This window comes from Trachemys scripta, chromosome 1 (genome assembly GCF_013100865.1).
Source record: "Trachemys scripta elegans isolate TJP31775 chromosome 1, CAS_Tse_1.0, whole genome shotgun sequence".
In the NCBI taxonomy this organism is placed as follows: Eukaryota; Metazoa; Chordata; order Testudines; family Emydidae; genus Trachemys; species Trachemys scripta.
Window position 1 is genome coordinate 95,271,367 of NC_048298.1, and position 24,752 is coordinate 95,296,118.

A 24,752-nucleotide genomic window follows, 5' to 3' on the forward strand; every position below is an offset into this window, starting at 1 on the left:
GAACTAGTGCATGTTTTTTAGAAAAACTTCCAATCTTGATTTAAAAGTTTCCAGTGATGGAGAATCTACCACAACCCTTGGTAAATTGTTCCAATGGTTAATTACTTCCACTATGTAAAATGTGACCCTTATTTCTAGTCTCAGTTTGTCTAGCTTCAACTTCCAGCCATTGGATCTTGTTATACCTTTGAGACCTCTATTATCACGTTTCTGTTCCCCTTGTAGGTACTTACAGACTGTGATCAGGTCATCTCTTAACCTTCTCTTTGTTAAGCTAAACAAATTGAGCTCCTTGAGTCTAGTTTCCTCTGTTCCCTGAAAATTCAGTTTTTGGGAACATTTCTCATTCACTAATCTCCATGAAAAGTGAAAATAAAATTTTTAATTCAATTTTTTTATTTAAGCAAATATTCATGGACATGTTTTGAGGTATCTGACCAGCACTAATGTTCATTCATATTTGTACATGAACATTTTCAGGATTTCAGTCAAGGTATTTGGCAAGGGAGATAAGGAGAGAAAACTATCAAATCAAAGTGATCCCATAAGTAGAAGGGGAGGGGAGTTTAAAAGTTTATTTTGGTATTATTTTAAAGTAAGGGGGGGTAGATCATTTGGAACGGGAAGAGAGAGAATACATTCTGGGTCTGGTTCAACACATCCCTTAAGCACATGCGTATCTTTAAGCACATACTTAAGTGCTTTGCTAAATCAGGGCCTTGGAGAGTAGTAAATGAAGAAAAAAAGAACTTTGAGAGATTTGGAGAAAAACTCCGATTGCCTTTTGAGTGACAATGGTTCAAATTAAATATATATTGTAGAGCTTGAGGTACATATTTTAGAAAAGTCTGTTTTTAAAAGTAATACAATACTTTAAATGTAAGGAAAAATGCCCACATTTTCCATATGAATGTAGCTTGATATATTTCAGCCTTTCTGTAGACACTAGTATATGATGACTACAGGAGTATGTTTCCATGCATATTACCTCCAACCATCAAATAGATGTCATGATCAATAGCATTTGTCTGCAAATACAATTTATATAAATGAAGGTGCACAGGGAAAAGGTGGATGTCTTCACCACAATTTCATCACTATGATTTTGTCTGATTGGGATTTTACAGAACTATATTTAGCACATTAATTTAGTATTGGTTAGGATGGAAATTTCAGTCTGCCATTTGCTGAGAGTAATTCTTTAAAATAAGTCCCAAGTTTTCTTCACATCCTCACACCTCCAAAGCATCCTAATTATGGACCATCTGCTTGCATTAAAAAGGACATTGCCAAATAGATTCAACCTGAAATATAGATTTCATTTTTAAAAAATTTGTTTTTCAAAACCTAATATTAATAGAAATATTTGCATGAGTTTTAAAAATGTTGGTGAAACATATGTTATCTAATTTTTACACCCTCTTTCCCTCCCACCCCGCAACCACAATATTTGCAAACCAAACATTGCATCATTGTATCAGTGCATGGAAACTAGAAAATAAACCTGACTAGGAAAAAACTCTAAACCTGGTTAATCTATTTTCATTTTCCCACTGAGTGAAAAGCAAAAAGTAAACCAACAGCATAAAAGGTGAAGAGTAATTTAGATTTTAAAAACTGTTTCAAGTTTAATAATCTAAACCACAATTAGTAAACACACAAATTCCTTTCAAATTTCCTCAGCTGTATCCTTACGAACCACTTGTAGGCTACATGCATGCAACAACAGTGAAAAGGTCTTCTCAGAGACTGAAGATACCTTTATTTTCCCAGGCTCTTTCCTCTTTCGTAGGATACATTTTTACCTATAGAAAAATCATGTGGATTTAGATACCATAACAGAGTTTTTGATTGGTCTTGAAGGCATATGTTTCTCAAGATGATGTTTCCTAGATGCAAGTCTCCTCAAACTCACTGTATGGAGATGAAGATAAAGAGGTTATAGACTCTCCATCACTGTTGCATTCCCTTCTTAGATCAGGACTGGAAGCATCTGTAGCCTCCTTAGCAGATATTGTTTCCTTAGTGGTAGACCCTAATGGCTGAGAGTCCAGCAAACTCTGAAGGTGTTTAATGTAATTTATTGCGGCTCTTAGGGTCTCTACTTTGCTGAGGCGTTTGTCTGCAAGCTCCTTGGGAAGATGTTCTCGGAGGCGTGCATATCCCTCATTCACACAACGCACTCTTTGCCTCTCTCTCTCATTTCTCTTTCGAATGAAGGCAGGCTCAAAAGAATAGTCATAGACTCCTACATATCCAGAGAAAGGGATGTAGGAAAATCTACCTGAATAACCATGGTAGGCTTGGTCCCAATAAGTTGGATCGAAATGAAAGGGAACACCAAAAGGCTCTCTTAGTGGTAACCCATGAGGATTCACATGGTTATTTCCCATGGACATAGCTCCTGAGAATAACATCCCATTCAATAGTCCATCATCTTTATTGCTGTCCATTGTTTACCAGTGCAATTTTAATCTCAAATTTGGCTCCCAAATCTTGCATTAATCCATGCATGGAGGAAACATTTGTATTGGGTCCTCTGCTCCACAGTCTGCTCTGTTCTTGTGGGTGAGATCTATGTCCAGTTTTAAAGGCAAAACTAACAATTCATGAAGTCCACAATATGACTGAAAATCTGCTCTACTCCTCAATCTTTTATAGAGGCAGGGTGCCATCTAATTTATAGACCAGCTTTTAGGACCATTACTCCACACTTTAAACCCAGCATTTCCTCTGATCTTCATCTTTCAAAAGATAATAAGAGGGTTCCTGTATTCCTTTTCTTCTAGCTTGAAAGTGTGTCCGTAGAGTTAACACCAAACATAAACAAGCTTCCAGGCTCTAAACACTTCTCTTGTATTGTAACCCACAATATCTTTTGATAAAGTTGTCTCCAAAAGATGGGTAATTTCCAAAGTTTATAGGGATCTTCAAAGTTTTGGCAGAACTCCTCCCACTCAGGAACCGAAGATCTCCTGTCAGCTGAAAAACTAGCCAAAGGCTTTTCACACTGTAATCCAAAATACATCTGCAGCCTTTGTTGTTTCTGCTGTTCCAATCTAACTGAAGCGGGTTCTCCAGCAGTATGCAAAACTTATATGGTATCTCTTTAGCTTTCTAGGAAGGCTGAGAGATCATCAAAGGAAAGAGTGCTCTCTTGTGGTTGCAAGTCGTCTCACATCAAGATTACATACGTGCCTCCAAGAAAGGAAATCAGTGATTTCTTGGTGTTTTCTTCAGCTGAAAAGAAAGTTTTCCAGCAAGTTCTGAGGAGAGCTGGGTTCAAAAATTCAAAAGATATTTTTTGAGAAAATGTTCATGATTTTTTTTGTTTGTTTTTTGTTGAAATTTTGGTGTGATGGAAAATGGTCTGATCATCTCTGGTGAGGACTAGTTGCCTTAACAAAAAACAACAACCCTTAAATCGCCCCCCAAATGGCAGTGTTGCTGTTGCAACGTGTTTGGCTAGATTCTGGCCTGTGAAATCAGTGAGAGTTAGGTTCCTAAGCACCTTTGAGGATCTGGGCCTAAATAAGGGAACAAAATTCCCCATGCCAAGAAATATGCACGTGCTGGTGCAGTAGTGACATCGGTATGCACTTTTAAAAAAGTATGCTTGGCTTTTTGTATGGGGTTATTTTGCAATCCTAAAAAACACTGCCACAAAAGTGGCCTGTTTCTTAATTTTCAGAGTATGCTCGACTTACTTGGGGACCATTGCAAACAGTCCTGAGGCTGCCCTGACTTATGCCAGGGGCAGAATCAGCCCCAAGAAGCCTCAAAAATTGGGGAAGCGTGAAGGTGGCATGTAGCCACTCCTCCACCTCTGGGTCCTACACTCAGCACAGCTCAACCAGCCCACAGGACTGGGGCCATAGTGTTTTGTACCATTAATGTAGAACATAAGAACGGCCATACCGGGTCAGACCAAAAGTCCCGATCTAGCTCGGTATCCCGATAGTGGCCAGTGCCAGATACTTCAAAGGGAATGAACAGGTGCTCATCAAGTGATCCATTAGAATTAGAATGATACTTTTAATAAGGTGTGAAAACATTTTATATCAAGACTGGCTGTCTTTCTAAAAGATAAGCTAAAGCTCAAACAAAAGTTATGGGCTAGCTGCATGAATTAACTGGGAGAGGGTCTTTTGTTGTTTAGGCAGGAGGGCAGACTAGATGATCATAATGGTCCATTCTGGTCTTAACATCTGTGAAAACACTGGGTCATAATGGAACTCTCACCATAACAGCTTTTGCTCTCAGCAAACACTAGCATAGCCATGATTTCATGATTTGTTTTTAATTTAACAAATGAAAATAGTCGGGGTTTTGTTTGTTTTATTTAAACCTTACCCTGCAGCTTTTGCGACTCAAACACTACAGTATTGTCTAGATTAGGGACTAAGATTCTCTAGAAACAAATGGGATGTTGACTGGTCTGTTGTCGTTGTCCAACTCAAAAAGCAAACAAACAGCTTAAATGGAAATAATTTAGATTTGTATAATTCTTCCATTTAAAATAGTTTAATGTGTCATTAGCAACACAGGACTGGCACTTATTTTTTAAGCTATGTGTTTTTAAACAGACAGTGTACCTTTAAAAACCCAGAAAAATTCCCTGAAGCTGTTTAAAATCCTGGATGGTCTTTGGAGTCTCTAAAACCATTCCTAGTGTCTAGCCATGTTCAAAGGGCAGAATTATATTTCAGTTCAGTAACACAAACATTGTTTGTTGCCATCAGACTTTTATTTCAATGTTTACTGTAAATACCGCTCACCTGCAGTTCCCAGAGCGCTGAAAACCCCCTGTGTTAAAGGGATACATGATTTTCCTAAAGTAAATCCATATTCTTAATTCTTTTAAAATATAAAATGATCATAGACGAAATATTGATTTGAATGATCAGAAAAGCCAGGTGCATATCAGAGTCCACACTGACAGGGAATGATTTGCTTCAGCAACATGAGAAAAGTGAAAATGTGCTGCTAATTTTTGTTGATTGGATTATCATATTGACAGACTAATGGGATTCTCTCAGGCTGAAGTTTGCCTCTTGCAGAGAACCAGAATGAGGCCTATGAACCAATTAAGTCCCATTTAAATTCTCTGGTGTGGGCTTAAGTAGGACTATGGCGATGCATATTTCATGTACTGGCCCTCTGTACAGGCCAGATCCTGCTCACGTTACCTACACAAATAGTCCCTCACACTGTAAAATTCAAATTCATAAGCATTTTCATCTTAAATCCAGGGATAGATGAAGACAATATGAGGGATTGGCTCCAAAAACACTGCCCCTTCTAGAAATATATAGTTCTTTGTATACCTTGATCTCCTTTCTCAGGTTCCCCCAAACAATCTCCTCTCCTTGATGCCTTGCCACCTATAGACTCTTTGATCTCTTCACACAATCCCCTCCAACCCAGACAGAATTTTAGGATCTAATTCTGTTCATGTTATTATAAATTAGGAGTAGCTCCATTGTAGTCAATAGAGTTACACTTGTGCAAAAATTGCTATGAAAGGAGAATCAGGCTCTTAGTTTCTCACTGATTCACTGCTGAGTCAAGGCCTTTCAGAGCTCTGGAGCAAGAGCTCAAGGATTTATGGATTCCTTCTTAATCTGACTCTGCTTAAATCCCATCTTTTTTTTTTTTTTTTAATACATTGGGACAGTCCATAAATTCTCCATTTTCCCTGTTTTTTCCATTCACTTCTTGTACTTCAATGTTCATTCTTAATTATCTACTTGAAACTACTAGAAAATATTTCCCACATAAATGAAAATAAAATTTAAAAAATTATTCCCTCCAGATACAGTTTAGTTATAGTTTTGATTGCACATCTCACAATACATTGTTTGGGCTTTACAAATCATAATCTTGACTGTGTAATAGTGACAAAAAATCCCAATAGCAAATACTATAACTCAGCTTTCCATCCTGCTGTTGGTGCCACTCACACTAACTGGAATCATGTACATCTCTTGTGTGAAGCCTTGAAGCCAGTGGTATATTTACAGCAACAGCTTCCCGATGACAAGTATTCCCTGTGGATCTTGTCTGAAATGAAGCTCAGATTGATTGAAATGCTCTGGTAGAACACAAGAACTAGCTGGATGCATGCAAGTACATCTGTTTCCCACCTGGTAATGTCAAAATGATTTTATCTATAAAAACTAACACCCAGGAAGTAGAAAAAAGTGCTGAAGGCAGACCAGGGGAGGCTCCAGGCACCAGCGCACCTAGGGTGGCAAGCCGTGGGGGGCGGCCTGCTGGTCGCTGTGGGGGCAGCAGTCAGGGAGCCTTCGGCGGCATGCCTGCAGGAGGTCCGCCGGTCCTGCAGCTTCGGTGGCAATTCGGCGGTGGGTACGCCAAAGCTGCGGGACCGGCAGACCTCCCGCAGGCATGCCGCCGAATCCACGTTACTAGCGGACCTCCCGCAGGCATGCCGCCGAAAGTTGCCTGACTGCCATGCTTGGGGCGGCAAAACACATAGAGCCGCCCCTGAGGAAGACTATTTGTTTTATGCTTGTATATGCCTTTGTTATGCTTTTTGGTTTGTCTTCTTCATTGCAGTTTACTTGATACAAAGCAAAGTTTATACATTGCCAATTTCTTGTGTTAATTGCACACTGCAATAGAATAATAATAATATAAAAATATCTTGCATTTATAGAACAACTAAGGAATCCAAAATATGCTAAAAAAGCTCAGAACATTTATGATTTTGTACGGTTATAAAGTTGTTGTCTCCTCTTCAAAATGTGGCATCTGTCCCAGTTTGACAGCCAAACATAAGAGCTGGATTTAATCTAAATTCTTATACCATATCCATCACCATGGTATTTGTGTGCTGATTAACGAGTGTTACACCAAATGGGGAAAAAAATCCATTGTTTGGTGTTAGAAAACTGGGCTCAAATCTGTGGAATGAGTTCAGCGCTCTCACCCTGTTTCTTGGTGTTTCTGAGCAAAGGGTATCAGAGGGTATCACTACCAGAACTGACATTAATTCAGCAAAACTATTGATCTGTCCATATATAGCATAAAATGGATTTATTTGGGGTTTGGATCCCATTGGGAACTGGGTATCTGGGTGATAGAGACAGGAGCACTTTCTAAGCTGTTTTCAATTAAGTCTGCAGCTTTGGGGGTGTGGGTCAGACGCTAGGTCAGTGTTGCAGCAGGTTAGCGTATCTGGCTCAACAAGACAGGGTTCTGAAGTGCCAAGCTGGCAGGGAAAACAGGCTCAGAGGTAGTCTCAGCACATCAGGTGACAGTCCCAAAGCGGTTTCTGTGACCCAACCCGTCACAGTGTGCCTGGACCCTGCAGAAGGTTTCATTAAGAAGTGTTAAAGTGCCATGCTCAATGCACCTCGTTCTCCCTGAGACTGGAAGAGTCATTCTTCGATTTCATGATGTCTCCAGTAGCCACTGGTAACCTGAAGATGGGAGCTCTGCAACTGCTCCTAATCGCATGGTATGGCAGTCCTTTAGGATTCCAGTGGATACAGAACAGTTGCCTTAGTAATACATTGACAGATAATAAATATTCTCAGCATAGAAATAATGTCTTGCCTTTTGGAAGAAATGTTTTTTAAAAGCTGTATCCATTGCTCATGGATTGTTAGAACATTTTTCTTCCTAATATATATTACAGCACATCAGACATTCAGCACACATCTCTCTGCAGACACAGGTGAATTTCTCAGGCAATTGCATTTAATTTTATCACTGACCTACCTAGACATTGCTATATGGTTTAAACTGGTCTTTAGATAACTTTACCCCTTTAGAAAACTGATATGTGACTACGTTACAAGGTGGAGGATTGGATGGCTCAAGGGCTAGGTTGTGAGATAAAGATCTGCTAATTTCTGTTACTGGTTCCAATACAGTGCAAGCTGATAATGACCATAACTTGTTATCATTCGATTGCTGTTTGATGGCCTGTGTGAAACAAGGTGATGGTTTTAATGATGTAGACACCTCTCCAGTAGGAACTGGACTTATGTCACTACCAGAACTGACATTAATTCAGCAAAACTATTGGTCTGTCCATATGACAGGGTCCAGGACTAATATAATAGATGGTGCTGCAGAGTACTGTTGAGACTGTGACACTCTATACCTCGGGAGAGCGCCTTGTAACCCACATATTCATCATTTGTATATAATGGTGATATTTCATACAAAGCATGCCATGTAAGGTATCATCGGAAAGGTTATGATGTGTTGAAAGCCACTGTTCTAAATATGTATATCATTAATGCATATGAAGTTATGAGATTGTGTTGTATGGTTGTCACTAAAATCAGGGCTGGCTCCAGGCAGCAGCGCAGGAAGCAGGTGCTTGGGGCAGCCAATGGAAAGGGGCGGCACATCCGGGTCTTCGGTGGCAATTCGGCGGCGGGTCCCTCAGTCCCTCTCGGAGGGCGGGACTGGCTGCTGAATTGCCACCGAAGAATGAAGTGGCGCGGTAGAGCTGCCGCTGAAGTGCTGCCAATCACAGCTTTATCTCCCCCACCCCCTCCTTCGCCGCTTGGGGCGGCAAAAAAGCTGGAGTCGGTCCTGACTAAAATATGCTGTGAGTTGGGGAATTGCCCAGATATTAGCTCCCCAGATACAACAAGAAGTGAGGTAAACAACGCCCAGGCGGGTATTGGACAACCATCAACAGCCATTGTCCAGCAAGGGACTTACAACTCAATGACTCCCTTGTAATGCAAAAGGCCACAACAGGAGAACTGCTCAACTTTGCCTGGTGACTCAGCAATGCCCACCAGACATGCCTAGACTTGTGTTATCCGAGCACATGGGCTGAGGATATAAAATGGGAGACGGAGGCCACATGGTTTGTCGTGACTCTTTCCCCATCTACACCGAAGGCAGCGAGAATGCTGGAGCTGATGAGACTGGTCCCCAGGCTAACAGGGAGAGAGCCTGGAAATGAAAGACTGTACCCAACCTGCAGTATCCAGTGGGGTGAGAAACTGTTTAGTCCAGATATTGCCTAGTCTAATAAGGTTAAGAATTTAGACTGTGCTTATCTTTTATTGGTAACTACTCTTTTTGCCCATCACTTACAATAATTTAAAACCTAGCTTTTGTAATCAATAAACTTGTTCAAATGTTTAGCCTTAGCAGTGAGTTTGACTGATGTGCTTGGTAAATCTGCTTAGGTTACAAAGGCTGGTGTATGCCCACTTTCCACTGATGAAGTGGCAAACCAATTAATAAACTTGCATTGCTCAAGAAAGGGTCTTGAGCAGTGCAAGATGATGTATTTCTGAGGTACAAGGCTGGGTGCTGGAGAGATCTGGCTGGTGCCTTTCTCTGTGTGATTCGTGAGTGGCTCTGGGAGCATTTATGCAATCTAGCTGGGTGTGGGGCTCCACATGGGGTTGTACTGAGTGGTAACAGCACATGGAGGGGTTTGCTGCATGTCATCAATAAGGCATTGTGGGAGAAAGTGAGTTAAGGGGGCACAGCGGTCCCACAGTCCCAGGTTGTACCCTGGGGATCCCATCACAGAGACATATTCCAAAGCTGGGGGAGGACAAAGAGGACAGAAATCTGGGAAGTCGCCTGCCATTTTCCACGTATTGGAAAGAGCAATGTAGAAAGAGTTTCTTTGGGGCTCGATTTGAAACTGACATTACTTGCTTTACCAGAACACTTGCATGCTTGTAATTGTGCAGCTGAGTTTCTGCTGAGAAAGGGAAAAAGTAGACGAGACAACCAGATGAACCATTACACAGTAAAAAAATAAAATAAAATAATCAAGCACAGAATCCCAAATCACTTGTTACCAGGTTTTTCTGTCCCTGCAAGGTTCTTACACTGACCTGCTGGTCTAAGTCTGTTTAGCACTACAGATATACCCAGCTATAAAAAGAGTTAGCTGTTCAATAAAGAACGTGACAGTCCCTGGAAAATGTACAACAACTGGATGATGTCATTCCCTCAGCCATGAATGATGCTGAGGGATTATATCCTCCATTAAGAAGAACTGATGGGTTTGTAATGAATGACTTCCAAATCATGAGGGTATTTTAGATTCACCTAAGTACTGATTTTTTAAGATCAAAAGGTGGGAGTGCAGACAGCAAAACACCATCAAGCCTCTTCCTGCACAGACACCCAAACATTTCTTTTGAACATTTAATGAGGCCTCATTTAAGAGTCAGGCCTGATCGGATTACAGATGCATATAACCATGTTTCAGAGAACTACTAACAGTTAACAAGGGAAGCTTGTGGATTGGTTTGAACAGCCTGTGTGATTTATATACATGAGTGATAGGTGATTGTGAGCTACAAGGCTATTCACATACATTAAGAGATTCTAATGCATGTATAGCCTAGTCAGTGTTTCCCTGTGTGGTGTTTCATATGTTAGAAGAATACTATGTCTCAAGAGTATAACTAGGAAACCATGGACCTGTGATAAAAGTGCTGTGAAATATAACCCCCCTGGTGACTATAGTCAAACTACAGGAGGTTATTTTGCCAGTTGGCTGTTGTATTTTTGCTATATTTTTTAATTATATAGGGAACAAATGATAGGCAACTGTGAGTGACAGTTCTAACATTTTAAGCAAGAGTTATTACTATTGTGCAGTGCACAAAAGTGTGCAAAGTGCCTTACAGTACCAATAAAGACATGGGCACTTCCCTGAAGAGCCTCTAATCAGATGACAGAGCCAAATTTTAATATTCCGGACCCTAACGTGAAAGCGTTGCTTTGCAGCTTGAAATCCCACCCTGCCCTTTAAAAAAAAAAGTACTATAGGGAATAACCGTGCCCATCCAAGGGACTAGGTATCTAATAATTCTTTCCCATCTCTAATTTCTGTGATGCTATCACAATGTTACTTCACAAGTGTGATTTCATATTTCTTTATTTCATGTTCCACCAAAGAGATGACACCAGTTTTGCCAACTCCTGCAATTTTATCGGCGGGGAGGTCGGGGTGAAGAAGGGAGGGTTGGGCGGGATGGGACACGGCGAGGAGGTTGGCGGCACAGGGTGCAGCTGGGAGGTTGGGTGGAGCACAGAGGACACAGGGGAGAGATCGGGTAGCGTGGGGCACTGCAGGGGGAAGGTTGGGTGGCATGGGGCGTGAGATGTCACAGGGGGGAGGTCAGGTGGTGCGGGGCCTGGTGGAGTGGATGCATGGCACAGGGTGCAGGAGGGAGGTCAGGTCATGAGTAGTGCAGAAAGGTGGTTGGACAGCAGGGGGCTTGGCAGGGAGATGGGGTTTTGCGGGGTGCAACAGAGCGGTCAAGGGGTGCAGCGAAGTAAGGTTCTGCAGAGTGTGGCAGAGAGGTCAGGCAGCCCAGGACGTGGCAAGGAGGTTGGGCAGGGAAGTTGGGGGGCATGGAATGTGGCGGGGAGGTTGGGTAGCATGGGGCCCAGGGTGTGGCGGGGAAGACAGGTTGTACAGAGTATGGTGAGGAGGTCAGGTGGCATGGTCACAGCTGGGAGGTCATGCGGGGCATGGTGGGGTGGAGCAGGCTGCGGGTGCGCAGTTGGTCAGGATGCAACAAGGTGGTCAGGTGGTACACGGTGCATCTGGATGGGGGCACAGTGGGGAGGATGTGCAGGGCACAGTGCGGCTCAGAGGTCAGTGGGTTGCAGGATGCAATGGTCAGGACGCAGTGATGAGGTTGGGCGGGGCAGAGAGGTTGGCTTGTGTGGGGTGGGGCGGTCAATGGCACAAGGCATGACAGGGATTTCAGGATGCAGCAGGGACGTCCGGTTGTGCGGGGTGCAGTGGGTAGGTTGGGCGCAGCAAAGTGGTTGGGTTGCATGGAGAGGGGAGGCTGAGTGGGGCAGGATGGGATATAAGGGGGAGGTTGGGTATGTGGGGTGCAGAGGGGAGGTTGGTGACACTATAGGCTGGTCATACAGGATGTGGCGAATTGGTTGGTAGTGCAGGATGTGGCAGGAAGGTCATGTGGGGTGTGTCAGGGCTGTCAGTAGCATGGAGTGCAGTGGGGAGGTTGGTAGCGTGGGGCAGTGGATGGTGTGGGGCACGGTGAGGAGGTTGGTAGCACGGGGCAGTGGGTGGTGTGGGATGCAGAGGGGAGGTTGGTAGCGCGGGGCGGTGGGTGGTGCAGGGTGGTGGGGAGGTCGGCAGCACAGGGTGGTGGCTGGTGGGGGGCAGTGGGTGGTGCGGGGCACAGTGAGGAGGTCGGTAGCGCGGGGCGGTGGGTGGTGCGGGGCGCGGTGGGTAGAGAAGGGTGGTGAGTGGTGCAGGGCGGGGTGGGGAGGTCGGTAGCACAGGGCAGTGGGTGGTGCAGCACGCTGAGGAGGTCGGTAGCACGGGGTGGTGGGTGGTGTGGGGCGAGGTGGGGAGATGGGTAGTGTGGGGCGGTAAGTGGTGCAGGGGGCGGTGAGGAGGTCAGTAGCGCGGGGTGGTGGGTTGCGCGGGGCGTGGCGGGGAGGTTGGTAGCGCAGGGCATTGGGTGGTGCAGGGTGGTGAGACGGTTGGTAGCGTGGGGTAGTGGGTAGTGCAGGGCGGTGGGGAGGTGGGTAGCACAGGGCGGTGGGTGGTGTGGGACACGCTGAGGAGGTCAGTAGTGCAGGGCGGTGGGTGGTGCGGGACGCAGCGGGGAGGTGGGTAGCACAGGGCGATGGGGAGGTTGGCAGTGCGGCGCGGTGGGTGGTGCAGGGCGTGGTGAGGGGTTGGGCGGTCAGTGGGTGGCGGCTGGGCCACATGGGGAGCAGGGGAGTCAGGCCGTGCCTGCAGACGCTGTTTTGGCCCTAGCCGTGGTTCAAGGCCACGCAGAGCGGGAATCCCAGGGCAGGATCTGAGCCCCGGGCGGCTCTGCCCCAGCCCCTGCGTGGCTCTCAGGCGGAGACAGACCCACAGTCTTGGACTGGAGCAGTGTTTTCCCCAGGAATTGAAATTAGGGGGGACGTTGGAATATTCGGGGCGGGGGGTGAGGGTTGAGACTGTGAGGGTGAAGCTGGGCTGTATGGCAACATAGTAAAAACTGAAAAATGTTTCACAACCGTTTTATTAGATTTAACTCGTGTTTTAAAATAAAAAAATAAAGTTGGCTACTGAAGCCTACTATGAAGCACGACATCTACATCGTTCTTGGTTTCTTGTTGTAATTTTGCACTCTTCTTGTGTGTCTGTTACTTCCAGTCCGTCATGATATGCTCACGATCAGTCAGAAGGTGACTTCTTTCAGAACACAAAATTCTATTCAATGAGGAAAAAGAATGCTCAACTGTAGCTGTTGTGACTGGGAGTAGCAAGAGATGAATTCCTACTTCTTTCATCCCAGGTAACATAGCATAAAAATTGGGTCGAACTACCAGTGATGATAAAGAAGTTGAAGTTAAATCTTCATTCGTTTGTTGTATGATATTCCACTCTGTGTTCAAAATTCTCTATTCTGTCCTGATCACATAGCAGCCCTATTGCTGGTAGTCCACTCAACTGTAGGTGTTTTATTAGACAGGCATCTGTAAAAGCTACGTGGAGGTTGAGTAGAATCCAGAAATCGCTATTGTAGATTTGTAAGAATCAAATCTGTGTACTTTTTCAGATGGCTTAACAAACACTTCTTGTCCTCTTCACTTAAGGAGTCAATATAAGTACTTTCATTAGTCAACTTCTGGACTGAAGTCTTTGCTTCTTCCAGTACATTTTCAATGGATATCTCTGATTGATCCAAGAGTAGACAAAGATCTACTACTGTTGTAGCAGATGCCTGGATGACATTGTTTAATGATCCAAGTGGTTTCAATAGTAGACTTACAAGAGAGAGAATGGTGATAGTCTTCTCTGAAATTAGTAACAAAAGTAGTCCACCAGCCTCACTACTTAGATCTGTCCTATCTTGGTAGATACTTTCCAAAGCCAGTAATAACAGCTACAGTAATTTTAAGACAACAGCCAAGAATCGCTCTTGAGAAAGCCAGCAGGTTTTCCCACGTTGGACTAATTTGAACTTCAGTCCCAGTGTTTGGGATAAATAAATCTTTTATTTGTTTCCAAGGCGTTCAATCCTTTTTGACTCTTGCTGAAAAAGAATATAAAAAGCTATTTATGAGAGTATAAAAGAGTATAAAAAAGCCTCTGCAGTGTGTATAGGAGAGATTAGGGTTGCACTTTTCTCTGAGCAAAGCTTGTGCTCCACTATGTCTTCCAGAGAAGTTTGTAGCTCCATCAAATGCATAAGCAGCCATCTGTTTATAGTTCAATTTACAAGCATTTAACTCTTCCAAGATGTCACAGATGCAGCTGATGTGTCTTCTATAACCTGAACATCTAGAATGAATCTATTGACCTACCACGGACATCAAGGTAACATACGCAATGACTTAATACTTGATGCCTATTTGCATTGGTGCATTTATCAGCCATGTATGCGCATATTTTGAATATGATGAGAGAGTTCTTCACTTTTTCAACTGCTGAGTCTTTTACTGTTGCACCGCATGCTTCTAGAGAGTCAGCTGAGTTTTTTCAGAAAGATAGCGAGTATTTGCCAGTCTTGTTCGAAACCAGGGTCCAACTTCAGGATTAACAAGTGACAATGCACTTAACATTGGCTTCCAGTTTGTAGTATGTGGTATCTCTTGCTTAAATAGAAAGTATGATGCAACAGCCATGTTGGTTCACATAAACTGAGTTGTGTCTCCAGCGTTCTTAACAGCCTCATTAAGTTCTTCTTAAAATTGGCTTTGACAGTAACTGGCTTATAAGGCTTTCTGCATGTTGATGCAGTCCAGAGGCATGGTGTTTTGCAGCCTTTTCATATAGGTTGTCAGTATTGGCTTATCTGATCAGTCTGGCAAACCAAACTCCTCCACTTTTACTATATAAATCCATGATATGCCCACATCTTGAATACTGCACACAGTTCTGGTCACCCCATCTCAAAAAAAGATATATTGGAATTGGAAAAGGTACAGAGAAGGGCAACAAAAATGATTAGGGATATGGAACAGATTCCATATGAGGAGAGATTAAAAAGACTGGGACTTTTCAACTTGGAAAACAGACTTTTAAGAGGGGACATGATAGAGGCTTATAAAATCTTGACTGGTGTGGAGAAAATTAATAAGGAAATGTTATTTACCCCTTCACTTAACACAAGAACCAGGGGTCACCCAATGAAATTAATAGGCAGCAAGTTTAAAACAAACAAAAAGAAGTATTTCTTCACACAACATGCAGTCACCTGTGGAACTTTTTGCCAGGGATGTTGTGAAGGCCAAAATTATAACAGAGTTAAAAAAATAACTGGATACATTCATGGAGGTTAGGTCCATCAATGGCTCTTAGCCAGGATGGGCAGGGATGCAACACCATGCTCTGAGTGTCACTAGCCTCTGTTTGCCAGAAGCTGGGAGTGGATGACACGGGATGGATCACTCGATGATTCCCTGTTCTGTTCATTCCCTCTGAAGCACCTGGAATGGTCACTGTCAGAAGAGAGGATACTGGGAGAGATGGACCATTGGTCTGACCCAATATTGCCATTCTTACATAAAAAATAATTATAATAAAAATGTTTAGTACAGAAACTCCCCAAGATAATAACCTCTTGAGATAGCGATGATGTGAGATAATGACATTGGCAAATAATACATTTTAAAAATCTTGGCCTACTAGGAAATGTATATTTATATAAGTTTCCCAGCACAAATCTAGCATTCTGGAGCGAAGTCACTAAAACATAGTCCAATGCTCTGGCCACTGTTGTTTGTCATGCCTCCGTTTACTCTACCACTCCGTTCCCAATGGCCCTGCACTGTCACCTTCTGCTGCCACCTGCCACTGTGACCTCTGCGAGTCAGTCTCTCGAGGTTCCACCCAACTCTCAATGATTTCAGCTCTCAGTGGGGGAACCTCGCTGCTAGTGCAGGCTGGGCTGTCTCTTCCATAGCAGGTCTAAGCATTTAGACCTGATTATCAGTGATTTCAGCTCTAATGGTCACTTAACAAACCAAAAGACTGTCTATGAAGCCTAATAAGCTCTATCTCTAAACAGGAGAGAAGGGCAGGTCAAATAGTATCTGTGACTCTTAGGCAGAGCCCACATCACCAAGCAAAACACCTGTGCCCTACTCTCTCTCTCTCTCTCTGCACTAGGATATGGCATCCAAACCTCCTGCTTAGGGAGTGCAGTTCAGTTGAGGGTGACCAGTGCTTAATTTGTAATGAAAGAGTTGCCGGGGCTCAAGCAAGTTTGTTATTTTCATAACTCATGTGACAAGCCCAGAGGTCCCAAGGCTACGAACTGCAAAGCCTAGAGGTACCGGGGCTTAGTCCTGGCAAGCCCTAGCTCAAATTAAGCACTGAGGGAGATCCCCTCATCAGGCAAAGCACAGCCAAAACTGATCACTTGGGCAACCCAGCTCTCTCTGCCAGATATCTAGGCAGAGTTGGTGAGTTCATGTAAATACAGTCTGGTCCTGAAGCCTTTCCACCAGGGCCAGTGCAAGGAAGTTTCACACCCTAGGCAAAACTTCCACCTTGAGCCCCCCCTCCCACCAGCCCTGTGGCAGCTCCCCGCCACCCCTCCGCCCTGAAGCACCCCCCCCCGCAGCAGCTCCACCACCCGCCCTGAGGCACCCCCCCCCGCGGCAGCTCCCCACCCCAGCTCACCTCTGCTCCGCCTCCTCCCCGAGCACGCCGCCCCTGCTCTAATTCTCCTCCCCTCCCAGGCTTGCGGCGCCAAACAGCTGATTTGCGCTGCAAGCCTGGGAGGCGGGAGAAGTGGAGCGGCCGCTGCGCTGGGAGAGGGAGTCTGAGCCGCACGTGTCAGCGCGCTGCCGGCAGCCCAGCCCAGGAATGCTGTAAAAAAAAATTGGGGGCTCCACTTTTTGGCGCCCCCAAATCTTGGCGCCCTAGGCAACCGCCTAGTTTGCCTTAATGGTAGCACCGGCCCTGCTTTCCACCCACCCTGGCTCATCACTAGCTCAGGGCCGCCCAGAGGATTCAGGGGGTCTGGGGCAAAGCAATTTCAGGGCCCCCTTCCATACAAAAAAGTTGCAATACTATAGAATACTATATTCTCATGGGGCCCGGGGCCTGGGGCAAATTGCCCCACTTGTCCCCCCCTCTGGGTGGCCCTGCACTAGCTGTCAGACCTTGCTTATAAATAATAATTTGAAATCATTAGGTAGGCCAATATAGCCGAAACCAATGCACCAACATTGTCATAAATAACAGCTGTGTGAGGAACCTAGTCTTTGTTCAGCCTTTTCATATCCATTATGCTTTCTCAGGTACAAGTATTTTCTCATATACTATGTATGCTTTTAACGTGTGTATTAATGTTTCAATTTCATTTCAACTGTCCAACCAAGGACTAAATTGGCAGCACTGCATGTAACTGGGGGCGGGGTCTAGGGAAATCCCTGGACTGGGGCGTGGATAGCGGCGGGAGGGGAGCTCTGCGCAGCGTTGGAACGGGGAGGTGGCGGGCTGCGGGAAGAGCGGCGGTTGGCACGCGGCCCAGCGTGGGGAGGTGGCGATGCGGCGGTTGGGACGCCGAGGGAGGTGGCGGCGCTGCGCGAAGAGCGGCGGTTCCGACGCGGCGGGAGGTGGGTACCCGGCGGGAAGAGCCAAGCGCGGCAGCGGATCGCTTCCTGGATGCCGCCGCCGCCGCTGCTGGACAAAGCCGAAGCGGCGCCGCGGGCCGAGGCCGGCGGGTTCTCGGCCTGTGCCGGCGTCAGGCCCCCTCCCCTCGGCGGGGCTCGCGCCGCTCGGCGGCCCGCTGTCTCCCCGCCCGGCCCATGAGGCCGCTGTGGCTCTGGCCGGCGCTGGGCTGCCGCTCGCTGCCGGGGGCGGCGGCTCCCCTAGAGCGCGGCCCGGGAGCCGGGCGGATGCCCCAGCGGGGAGCGGCTCCCGGCGGGAGGGCGGGGGCTGAGGGGCCCGATGCTGCTGCCGCCGCCTGCGGGAGACGAGGCCCGTGCACCCCAGGTGAGCGGCGGGGCCCCGGGGAGCGTGACGGGGCCCGCGGGTGGCGCCGAGCCTCGCCCCCTGCCCGCCGGCCCCTGTCCCCGCCAGGCGCTGCGGGATCGGGGCCGGGCGCCGCCGCTGTCTCCCTGTTTGCGGCCCAGGAGGCCGGCCCGGCCCGGCCCCCTGCAGCCGGCCCGCAGCTGAGGCCCCTGGAGCCTGCAGGTGTCAGTTTCTTGGGCCCCGTCCCGCTGCGGTGCGAAAGCCCCCGGCAGCTCGGGCGCCCGGCGGTGGAAATCCCGGACAGAATCGAGGCATTGAAAGTCTCCCGTAAAACTCGCAGTTGAGCTGCTCCCTGGTTTATAGCTCGCTCGGAGCTAGAGCTCAGCCCTGCCCTGGTGTCCTGCGCCTGGTGCTGGCTGCTGGGCGAGCCTCCCCTTCGGGGGCTTTCCGCTTTCCGCAGCCGCTTGAGCTGCGGGGGAGGGGATGGAGGGGGCAGGACCTCCCAGGCTGGGAGCATCCCTGGGCAGACTTCCTCAAAGCAAGAAAAATGCCCTGGTCCGTGGAAGTCAGTGGGAAGTATAAGCACATGCATACGTTTGGTCAGGATCAGCACTTGAATCCCCAAACTGAAATTTTGGTCATGGGTGCGTGTAGATTTGAACCTTAAATGAAAAGGAAAATGTGTGTTAACCTACTTGGATTTGAAATTTCGTTGGCTACTTCTGCAAAATATTTTTCCTTCTCATTTTCTATGCGAATTAAATGCTGGTGATAGGTGCTGGAGTGAAAGTCTTGGGCTGGGGTTATCAACATAAATAGGTAAAATAGGCAGACACAATCCGAATTGCTGCCCTCAATCCGAATTGCTGCCCTCAATCCTGCCAAGTATGTGTCTTCTCTGTTTTGGAAGGGCCCCCTTAATGGTTTAGTTTAGTATCCATGTTTGAACCAGTCCTTGACTTCTGAGACTGTCAACTAGTGTGTAGTGCAGGGGTGGGCAAACTTTTTGGCCCGAGGGCCACATTGGGGTTGGGAAACTGCATGGAGGACTGGGTAAACAGCCAGGCCCCCGCCCCCTATCCGCTCCCACTTCCCGCCCCCGACTGCCCCCCTCAGAACCCCCGATCCAGCCAACCCCCCCCCGCTCCTTGTCCTCTGACTGCCCCCTGCTGGGACCTCCCACACCTAACCGCCCCCCTGGGATCCCACCCCCATCCCAGTGGCTCTCAAACTTTTTTTTACTGGTGACCCCTTTCATACAGCAAGTCTCTGAGTGCAACCCCCCTTATAAATTGTAAACACTTTTAAATATATTTAACACCGTTATAAATGCTGGAGGCAAAGCGGGGTTTGGGGTGGAGATTGACAGCTCACGACTCCCCATGTAATAACCTCGTGACCCTCCTGAGGGGTCCTGATCCCCATTTGAGAACCCTACCCCCATCCAATCCCCTCTGTTCCCCGTCCCCTGACCCCCCCCCCCGACCCTCCGCCCCACCCACCCCCCCCGTCTCCTGACTGCCCCAACCCCTGTCCACACCCCTGTCCCCTGACAGGCCCTCCGGGACTCCCATGCCTATCCAACCCCCCCGCCCCGTCCCCTGACTGTCGTGTCCCGTCCCCCCAAGCCTCTGCCCCATCCAACCGCTTCCTGTACCCCGGGACCCCCTGCCCTTTATCCACCCCCACCCCCCCGGTGTCCCCTTACCATGCCACTCAGAACGGCAGGACTGGATTATTGGAAAGCCTGGGAGGTGGGTGGGCGCAAGCCGTGCTGCCCAGCAGGAGCGGCAGGCCAGAGCGCTAGCGGCGTGGCTGCGGGAGAGGGGGAATAGCAGGGGAGGGGCCGGGGACTAGCCTCCCCTGCTGGGAGCTCAAGAGCCTGGCAGGACGGTCCCGTGGGCCAGATGTAGCCTGCGGGCTGTAGTTTGCCCACCTCTGGTGTAGTGTGATAGTGGCTTTTTCATGTATGATGTGTACACATGTCCATTAAGGGTACTGGCTTGAATACCAATTAATTACCCGCAGAACAGCCATCCTGTGGAAGTGAGTTTGTCACTACTTTTCAGGGCCATAATGGACTAAGGGCTTGTCTACACTGGCACTTTACAGCGCTGCAACTTTCTCACTGAGGGGTGTGAGCTGTAAAGCACCAGTGTAGACAGTCCTGCAGTGCTGGGAGCCGTGCCCCTCGTGGAGGTGGGTTTTTTGTGTAGCTGTGCCGCGACTACACAAGCGGCAGCGCTTTAACGTTGACTGTGTAGACTAGTTCTTAGTGAGTTGAAGGTTCTGTACCTAGTTGAGAGACAAGGTTGGTGAAGTAATATCACTTATTGGACCAGCTTCTGTTGGTGAAAGAGCCAAGCTCTCAAACTACACAGAGCTCTTCTTTAGGACCCAAAGAAGACCTCTGTGTAGCTCTAAAGCTTGTCACTTTCACCAATAATCCAATTAAAGATATTACCTCACCCAGCTTGTCTCTCTAATAACCTGGGACCAATACAGCTATAACAACAGTGCAAACAACTATTACCAGTTGAGTCATCTGTTCCACCCAAGAAAGATTTATTTTTTAAAGGCAGAATCAAACTAAGTTTAAATCCATAGGCATTTTTAAGGTTTATGTGCTGTTCAACTTCTAATATAAATAATCCAGCTACTGACAGTATAAAAGGAACTAGTACAGTTATTTGTAATTATGGTGATAGTCTTGTAAAGATATATTTACAGAATCTAGATCACAGTAAAGTATTTTGATACTTGAGAGCTCTTTTCTAGTTTGTCGTTTATTTAAAAAATAAAATAAAAAATGAAATTAAATAGCTTCCCTCAAAAGATAAATCTGACGAATCCTAAAAATGGAGACTTAAAGCAGATCTCCTTTCTTTTGTACTATAGGGACTGGATATTTCAGCATAAGAGTATGTACAATTACTTTTCATTCAGCAACATAGTTCAATATTTGGGCAGTAGGGAAGGAATTAAGATCTGATTTTTGTCTTACTGTTTATTTTTGTTTTATTTTATCTAATTTGATTAACATTAGATATGTTATCTACAAAAATTATGTATGCCATTTGATAATGGGTGGGAAACTATATTGTCTGCTTAGATTAGTAAGGTGGACATATGTTGTATACAAATCTTATTTTTCTAGAACTGAACAAACTAATGATCTGTTTGTTTGGTTTTTTTGGTAGGATGAATGAAATGAACCTGAGTTCGGTAGGGATGGACCAGCTGACCTCATCCTCTGTGAGCAATGCGCTGCCTGTCTCAGGAAGTCACTTGGGACTGACTGCATCACCCACTCACAATGCCATACCAGCATCAGGTAACTTGGAGAGTTGCAGGAAGGACTGATACTTGTCACTTGCTGTGTATTTGCATTTTGCATGACAGTTGAAAACCAAAGTAGTATAAGTGTGAAGTGCTCACAGCTGGATAGAGGCATCTGGGTTTGTCCTCTGAAGGCTGGAGTCCTCAGGGGGTGATATGATTACACACTTGAGCAGACCTGACATTTGATCTAGTGGTCAGAAACCACACTGTGGGAGGAAGAGACACCTGAAAGTTGCTGCTTGTGTAGACAAGGCAAAAGCAATGCTTTCTGTGGTAAGAATGGATGTGTCCCACACAGTTCAGTTCATTTTTGTTTTAATAGGGTATTAATGAGCTACCTGTCTCTCTCTCTCCTTTTGTCCCTCGAAATATGAGCTGTTGCTGAGAAATCTGCCCCAGACTATGTAAAAAAGACGCTCAGATTATATTAAACGATAAAACACACCTCTTTTCTTGACAAGGTTTTCAGGAAGTTGCACAGAAGTGTCCATTACAAGTGAAAACGTAATTGAGAATGAGACAGTATATAAAAATGCAGCTATGGGGCAGGAGGCCCAGCTAAATCTTAGCAGAACCCCAGATTCTAGAAGGGGTGATCTTTCTTCTGGGGATACTCTACCTGCCTCAGCCACTTGGGAAATGGAGCATGACCTCTCAGGGTAGAACCAGCCCCTGGGAGCAGCAGCAAGGCAAGGTGGGCCCAGCCAGGACTCCATGACCTCAATATCTGGATAGTCCCTTGACCCCAGCAGTGTCAGTGGACTGCTTTTTACAACTTGAACCCTGGACAGTTTCTGTCTTCTGATCAGTTGTTTGCTCCAGCATCCTCACAGTCCTTCCAGTGTCAGGCTTATCTCCCATGCCTTCCATAGTCCTGTACATCCTTCTTTCTCTCTTCTCCCCTTCTGTCTTTTTTTACCTTCTCCTTTTGCTGTTTGTTCCATTCATTAACCCCTTTTGCCCCATCCCAGCGCCATAATAAAATTAATAAACAAAGTTTTGTACTAAAGAAAATGATACACAATGTAAAGAAACTTGAAATGAAAAAGTTAGTATTTTAACGTTTTCTTAATTAACCAAAAACTTTCAAAAATGTTAAACAGAAAAGCTCTAACGGCTAACAATAAATACAACCGTAATACTTGCATGTACTTGTATCTTAATAAATCAGTAAAAATTACATGTTGGGAGTTCACAAGAATAAAAATCAGCAGTTACAGGGAAAAGGCAGATGTAGAACATGCTTTAGGAAACTGGGTTCTGTTTATCCCTCAGATTGCTCCTGGCGGCATTCTAAATATGCACATGAAAGCTGAGACCTTTCATTATACTAACTAGGGGAAACCCCTATAATAGATAACATGTAAATTCACATAGCTAAGTCCATTGTGTGTGGTTTTGGCTGCATAACTCAAGGATTCCAAGGACAGAAGGGACCATTGTGATAATCTAGTGTGGCCTAACTCAGGTGATAGAACTTCCCCAAAATTAATCCTAGAGCATATCTTTTAGAAAAACATCCAGTCTTGATTTTAAAATTGCCAGTGATGTCACCAATATCCTTGGTAAATTGTTCCAATGGTTAATTACCCTCACACTTAAAAATGTATGACTTCTTTCCACTCTGAATGTGTCCTGCTTCAGCTTCTAGCCATTGGCTCAGGTTATACCTTTATCAGCTAGATTGACGAGCCCATTATGAAATATTTGTTCCCCAATTAACGGTAATGGGAATTTTGACTATATTCCTACACTGTACTAAACCTGTAAGACTTTAGTAAACATTTGTCTTGGTTACATGTTCATTAAACTTACATAGTTCCACTGAATTTTAATGGGCATTTTCTTCTTGCAGGCTTGCCTGTTGCAATTCCAAACTTGGGCCCCTCCTTGAGTTCCTTGCCCTCTGCCCTATCTCTGATGCTCCCAATGGGTATTGGAGATCGAGGAGTGATGTGTGGTATACCAGAGAGAAACTACACCCTACCTCCACCACCTTATCCTCACCTGGAGAGCAGCTACTTCAGACACATTCTACCTGGTAAGTAGTATAGCTTTGAAGATTGAAGTTGAGATAGGTGCTGTTAGAGAACACCTGAAGAGCTACATATCTTTTTTTTTTTCCATCTGTGCCTACTTAAGACTGTGAAAGAATACTCTGCACGGTATTCCTTATGAAAAATGCCCTGGGTTCTTCCTCAAGTCTAATAAATCTATTCTACGCCTATATTAAGTGCAGAGAATTATCATATCATTTAATGCAATTGCCCTTCCATTGGCGAGGTGGTGGGGTTCTGGAGGTTGCCTGGGCCGTTTTCTGCCCTATTTTCTGCACAGCCTGTGGGGAGGGCATGGGGCAAAGGGCCGCTGCCCCCTTCCTGAAAGCTGTGCTCCACCTTCTTCCCCTTAACAGAGTGCTGAAGGGCTGTGCTCCCGCTTTTTTGCTGAGGCTTCCCAGCTTTTCACAGGCCTCAGCATGGTGACCATATACTCCACATAAGGCTGGCTTGCCCTGAACAGCCAGCACAGGTGCTGGCCTCCTGTCCCTACAGTGCACCATTGGCAACTCTCCTGAGACTGTCTGCGAGGGTGCTGGGTGGCTGGTGCTGATGGGCAGGTCTACTAGGATTCAGGTTCTTATATTGGGCTGTCAATCCCTAGCACAAAAAGGTTTAGGATTGCTGAAGAAGAGGTGGTGACTTAGCCCTTAGAGAAAAGAGCAAATGCCTTCATGTTACTCTTGAATGATGCTCTCCCAGCTGATCCAGGAGTTGAATTGATGGGTTCTGGAGGAAGAACTGCAGCCAGACATATTGACTGATACAGATGATTGAAACAAGTGTATAAAATATATATTTTAAAATAAATGGGTAAATCCTGAAGGAGTTCCTCCAGTTTCTTTAATCCTAACAGAAAGATATGGGTGTCATCACATGGTATGAAATGTTCAGTTCCATTAGCAGTCTTTTGAAGACTTTGTTGAGATGTTCTTATTTATAAGAAAGCAAAGCATACTTATACCCAAACTGCCATGTAAACTCTTTCTGACTCCTTGTACTATGAAGTGTGGGTCAGGTGTTGCCAGAGGCTTAGCCATCCTGAGTTTATCAGATTAATGGAGCATTTGCATTGGTGGATGGAAACTAGCAGAGCATAATTTTACAAATTTAAACTGCACCTATATTGCAACTGGTAAAGGTGTATGGTGGTCGCATATTTCTTTGTGATTGGGATGTTTCAGAATTGCCAAGAGTTTGTGTTTGCAAGACTTACCTGAGTCTTGTCTTAACTTAATTGAAAACAAATGGGCATGTTTAAAGGAAACTGCAGACTCATAAGGTATCCAGACCTTAATAAAGTGTGTTGAAATGGATTGCAGTGGTGGATTGTTTATTACTGTTTGAAAATTGATATTGTAAACTCACCCTCTCTTCTTTTTTTCCTTTTCTCCACCTCTTCCCTTTCATCA

At 45.7% G+C, this 24,752-nt stretch overlaps 2 protein-coding genes across 5 annotated transcripts in view; one reads left to right on the forward strand and one right to left on the reverse strand.

Annotated features, from left to right (window-relative positions):
- PRDM4 (PR/SET domain 4) overlaps positions 1–24,752 on the forward strand; it is a 54,155-nt gene that overhangs the window by 12,976 nt on the left and 16,427 nt on the right. For 3 of the 4 annotated variants that reach the window (XM_034778012.1, XM_034778011.1, XM_034778013.1), the window contains exons 3-4: positions 21,142–21,275; positions 23,139–23,324. In XM_034778012.1, the coding sequence (XP_034633903.1) occupies positions 21,142–21,275; positions 23,139–23,324 (320 nt within the window). Of the gene's footprint in view, positions 1–17,641; positions 17,963–21,141; positions 21,276–23,138; positions 23,325–24,752 lie in introns of those variants that run through there. The other variant, XM_034778018.1, reaches the window with a different exon arrangement.
- On the reverse strand, positions 1,558–3,064 carry ASCL4 (achaete-scute family bHLH transcription factor 4). The gene has a single exon (XM_034778031.1). The coding sequence runs from the start codon at positions 2,451–2,453 to the stop codon at positions 1,890–1,892; it is 564 nt and encodes a 187-aa protein (XP_034633922.1). The 5' UTR covers positions 2,454–3,064; the 3' UTR covers positions 1,558–1,889.

Excerpts from the sequence above, each read along its gene's own strand:
- ASCL4 (XM_034778031.1), bottom strand. The coding sequence starts at position 2,453 with ATGGACAGCAATAAAGATGATGGACTATTGAATGGGATGTTATTCTCA.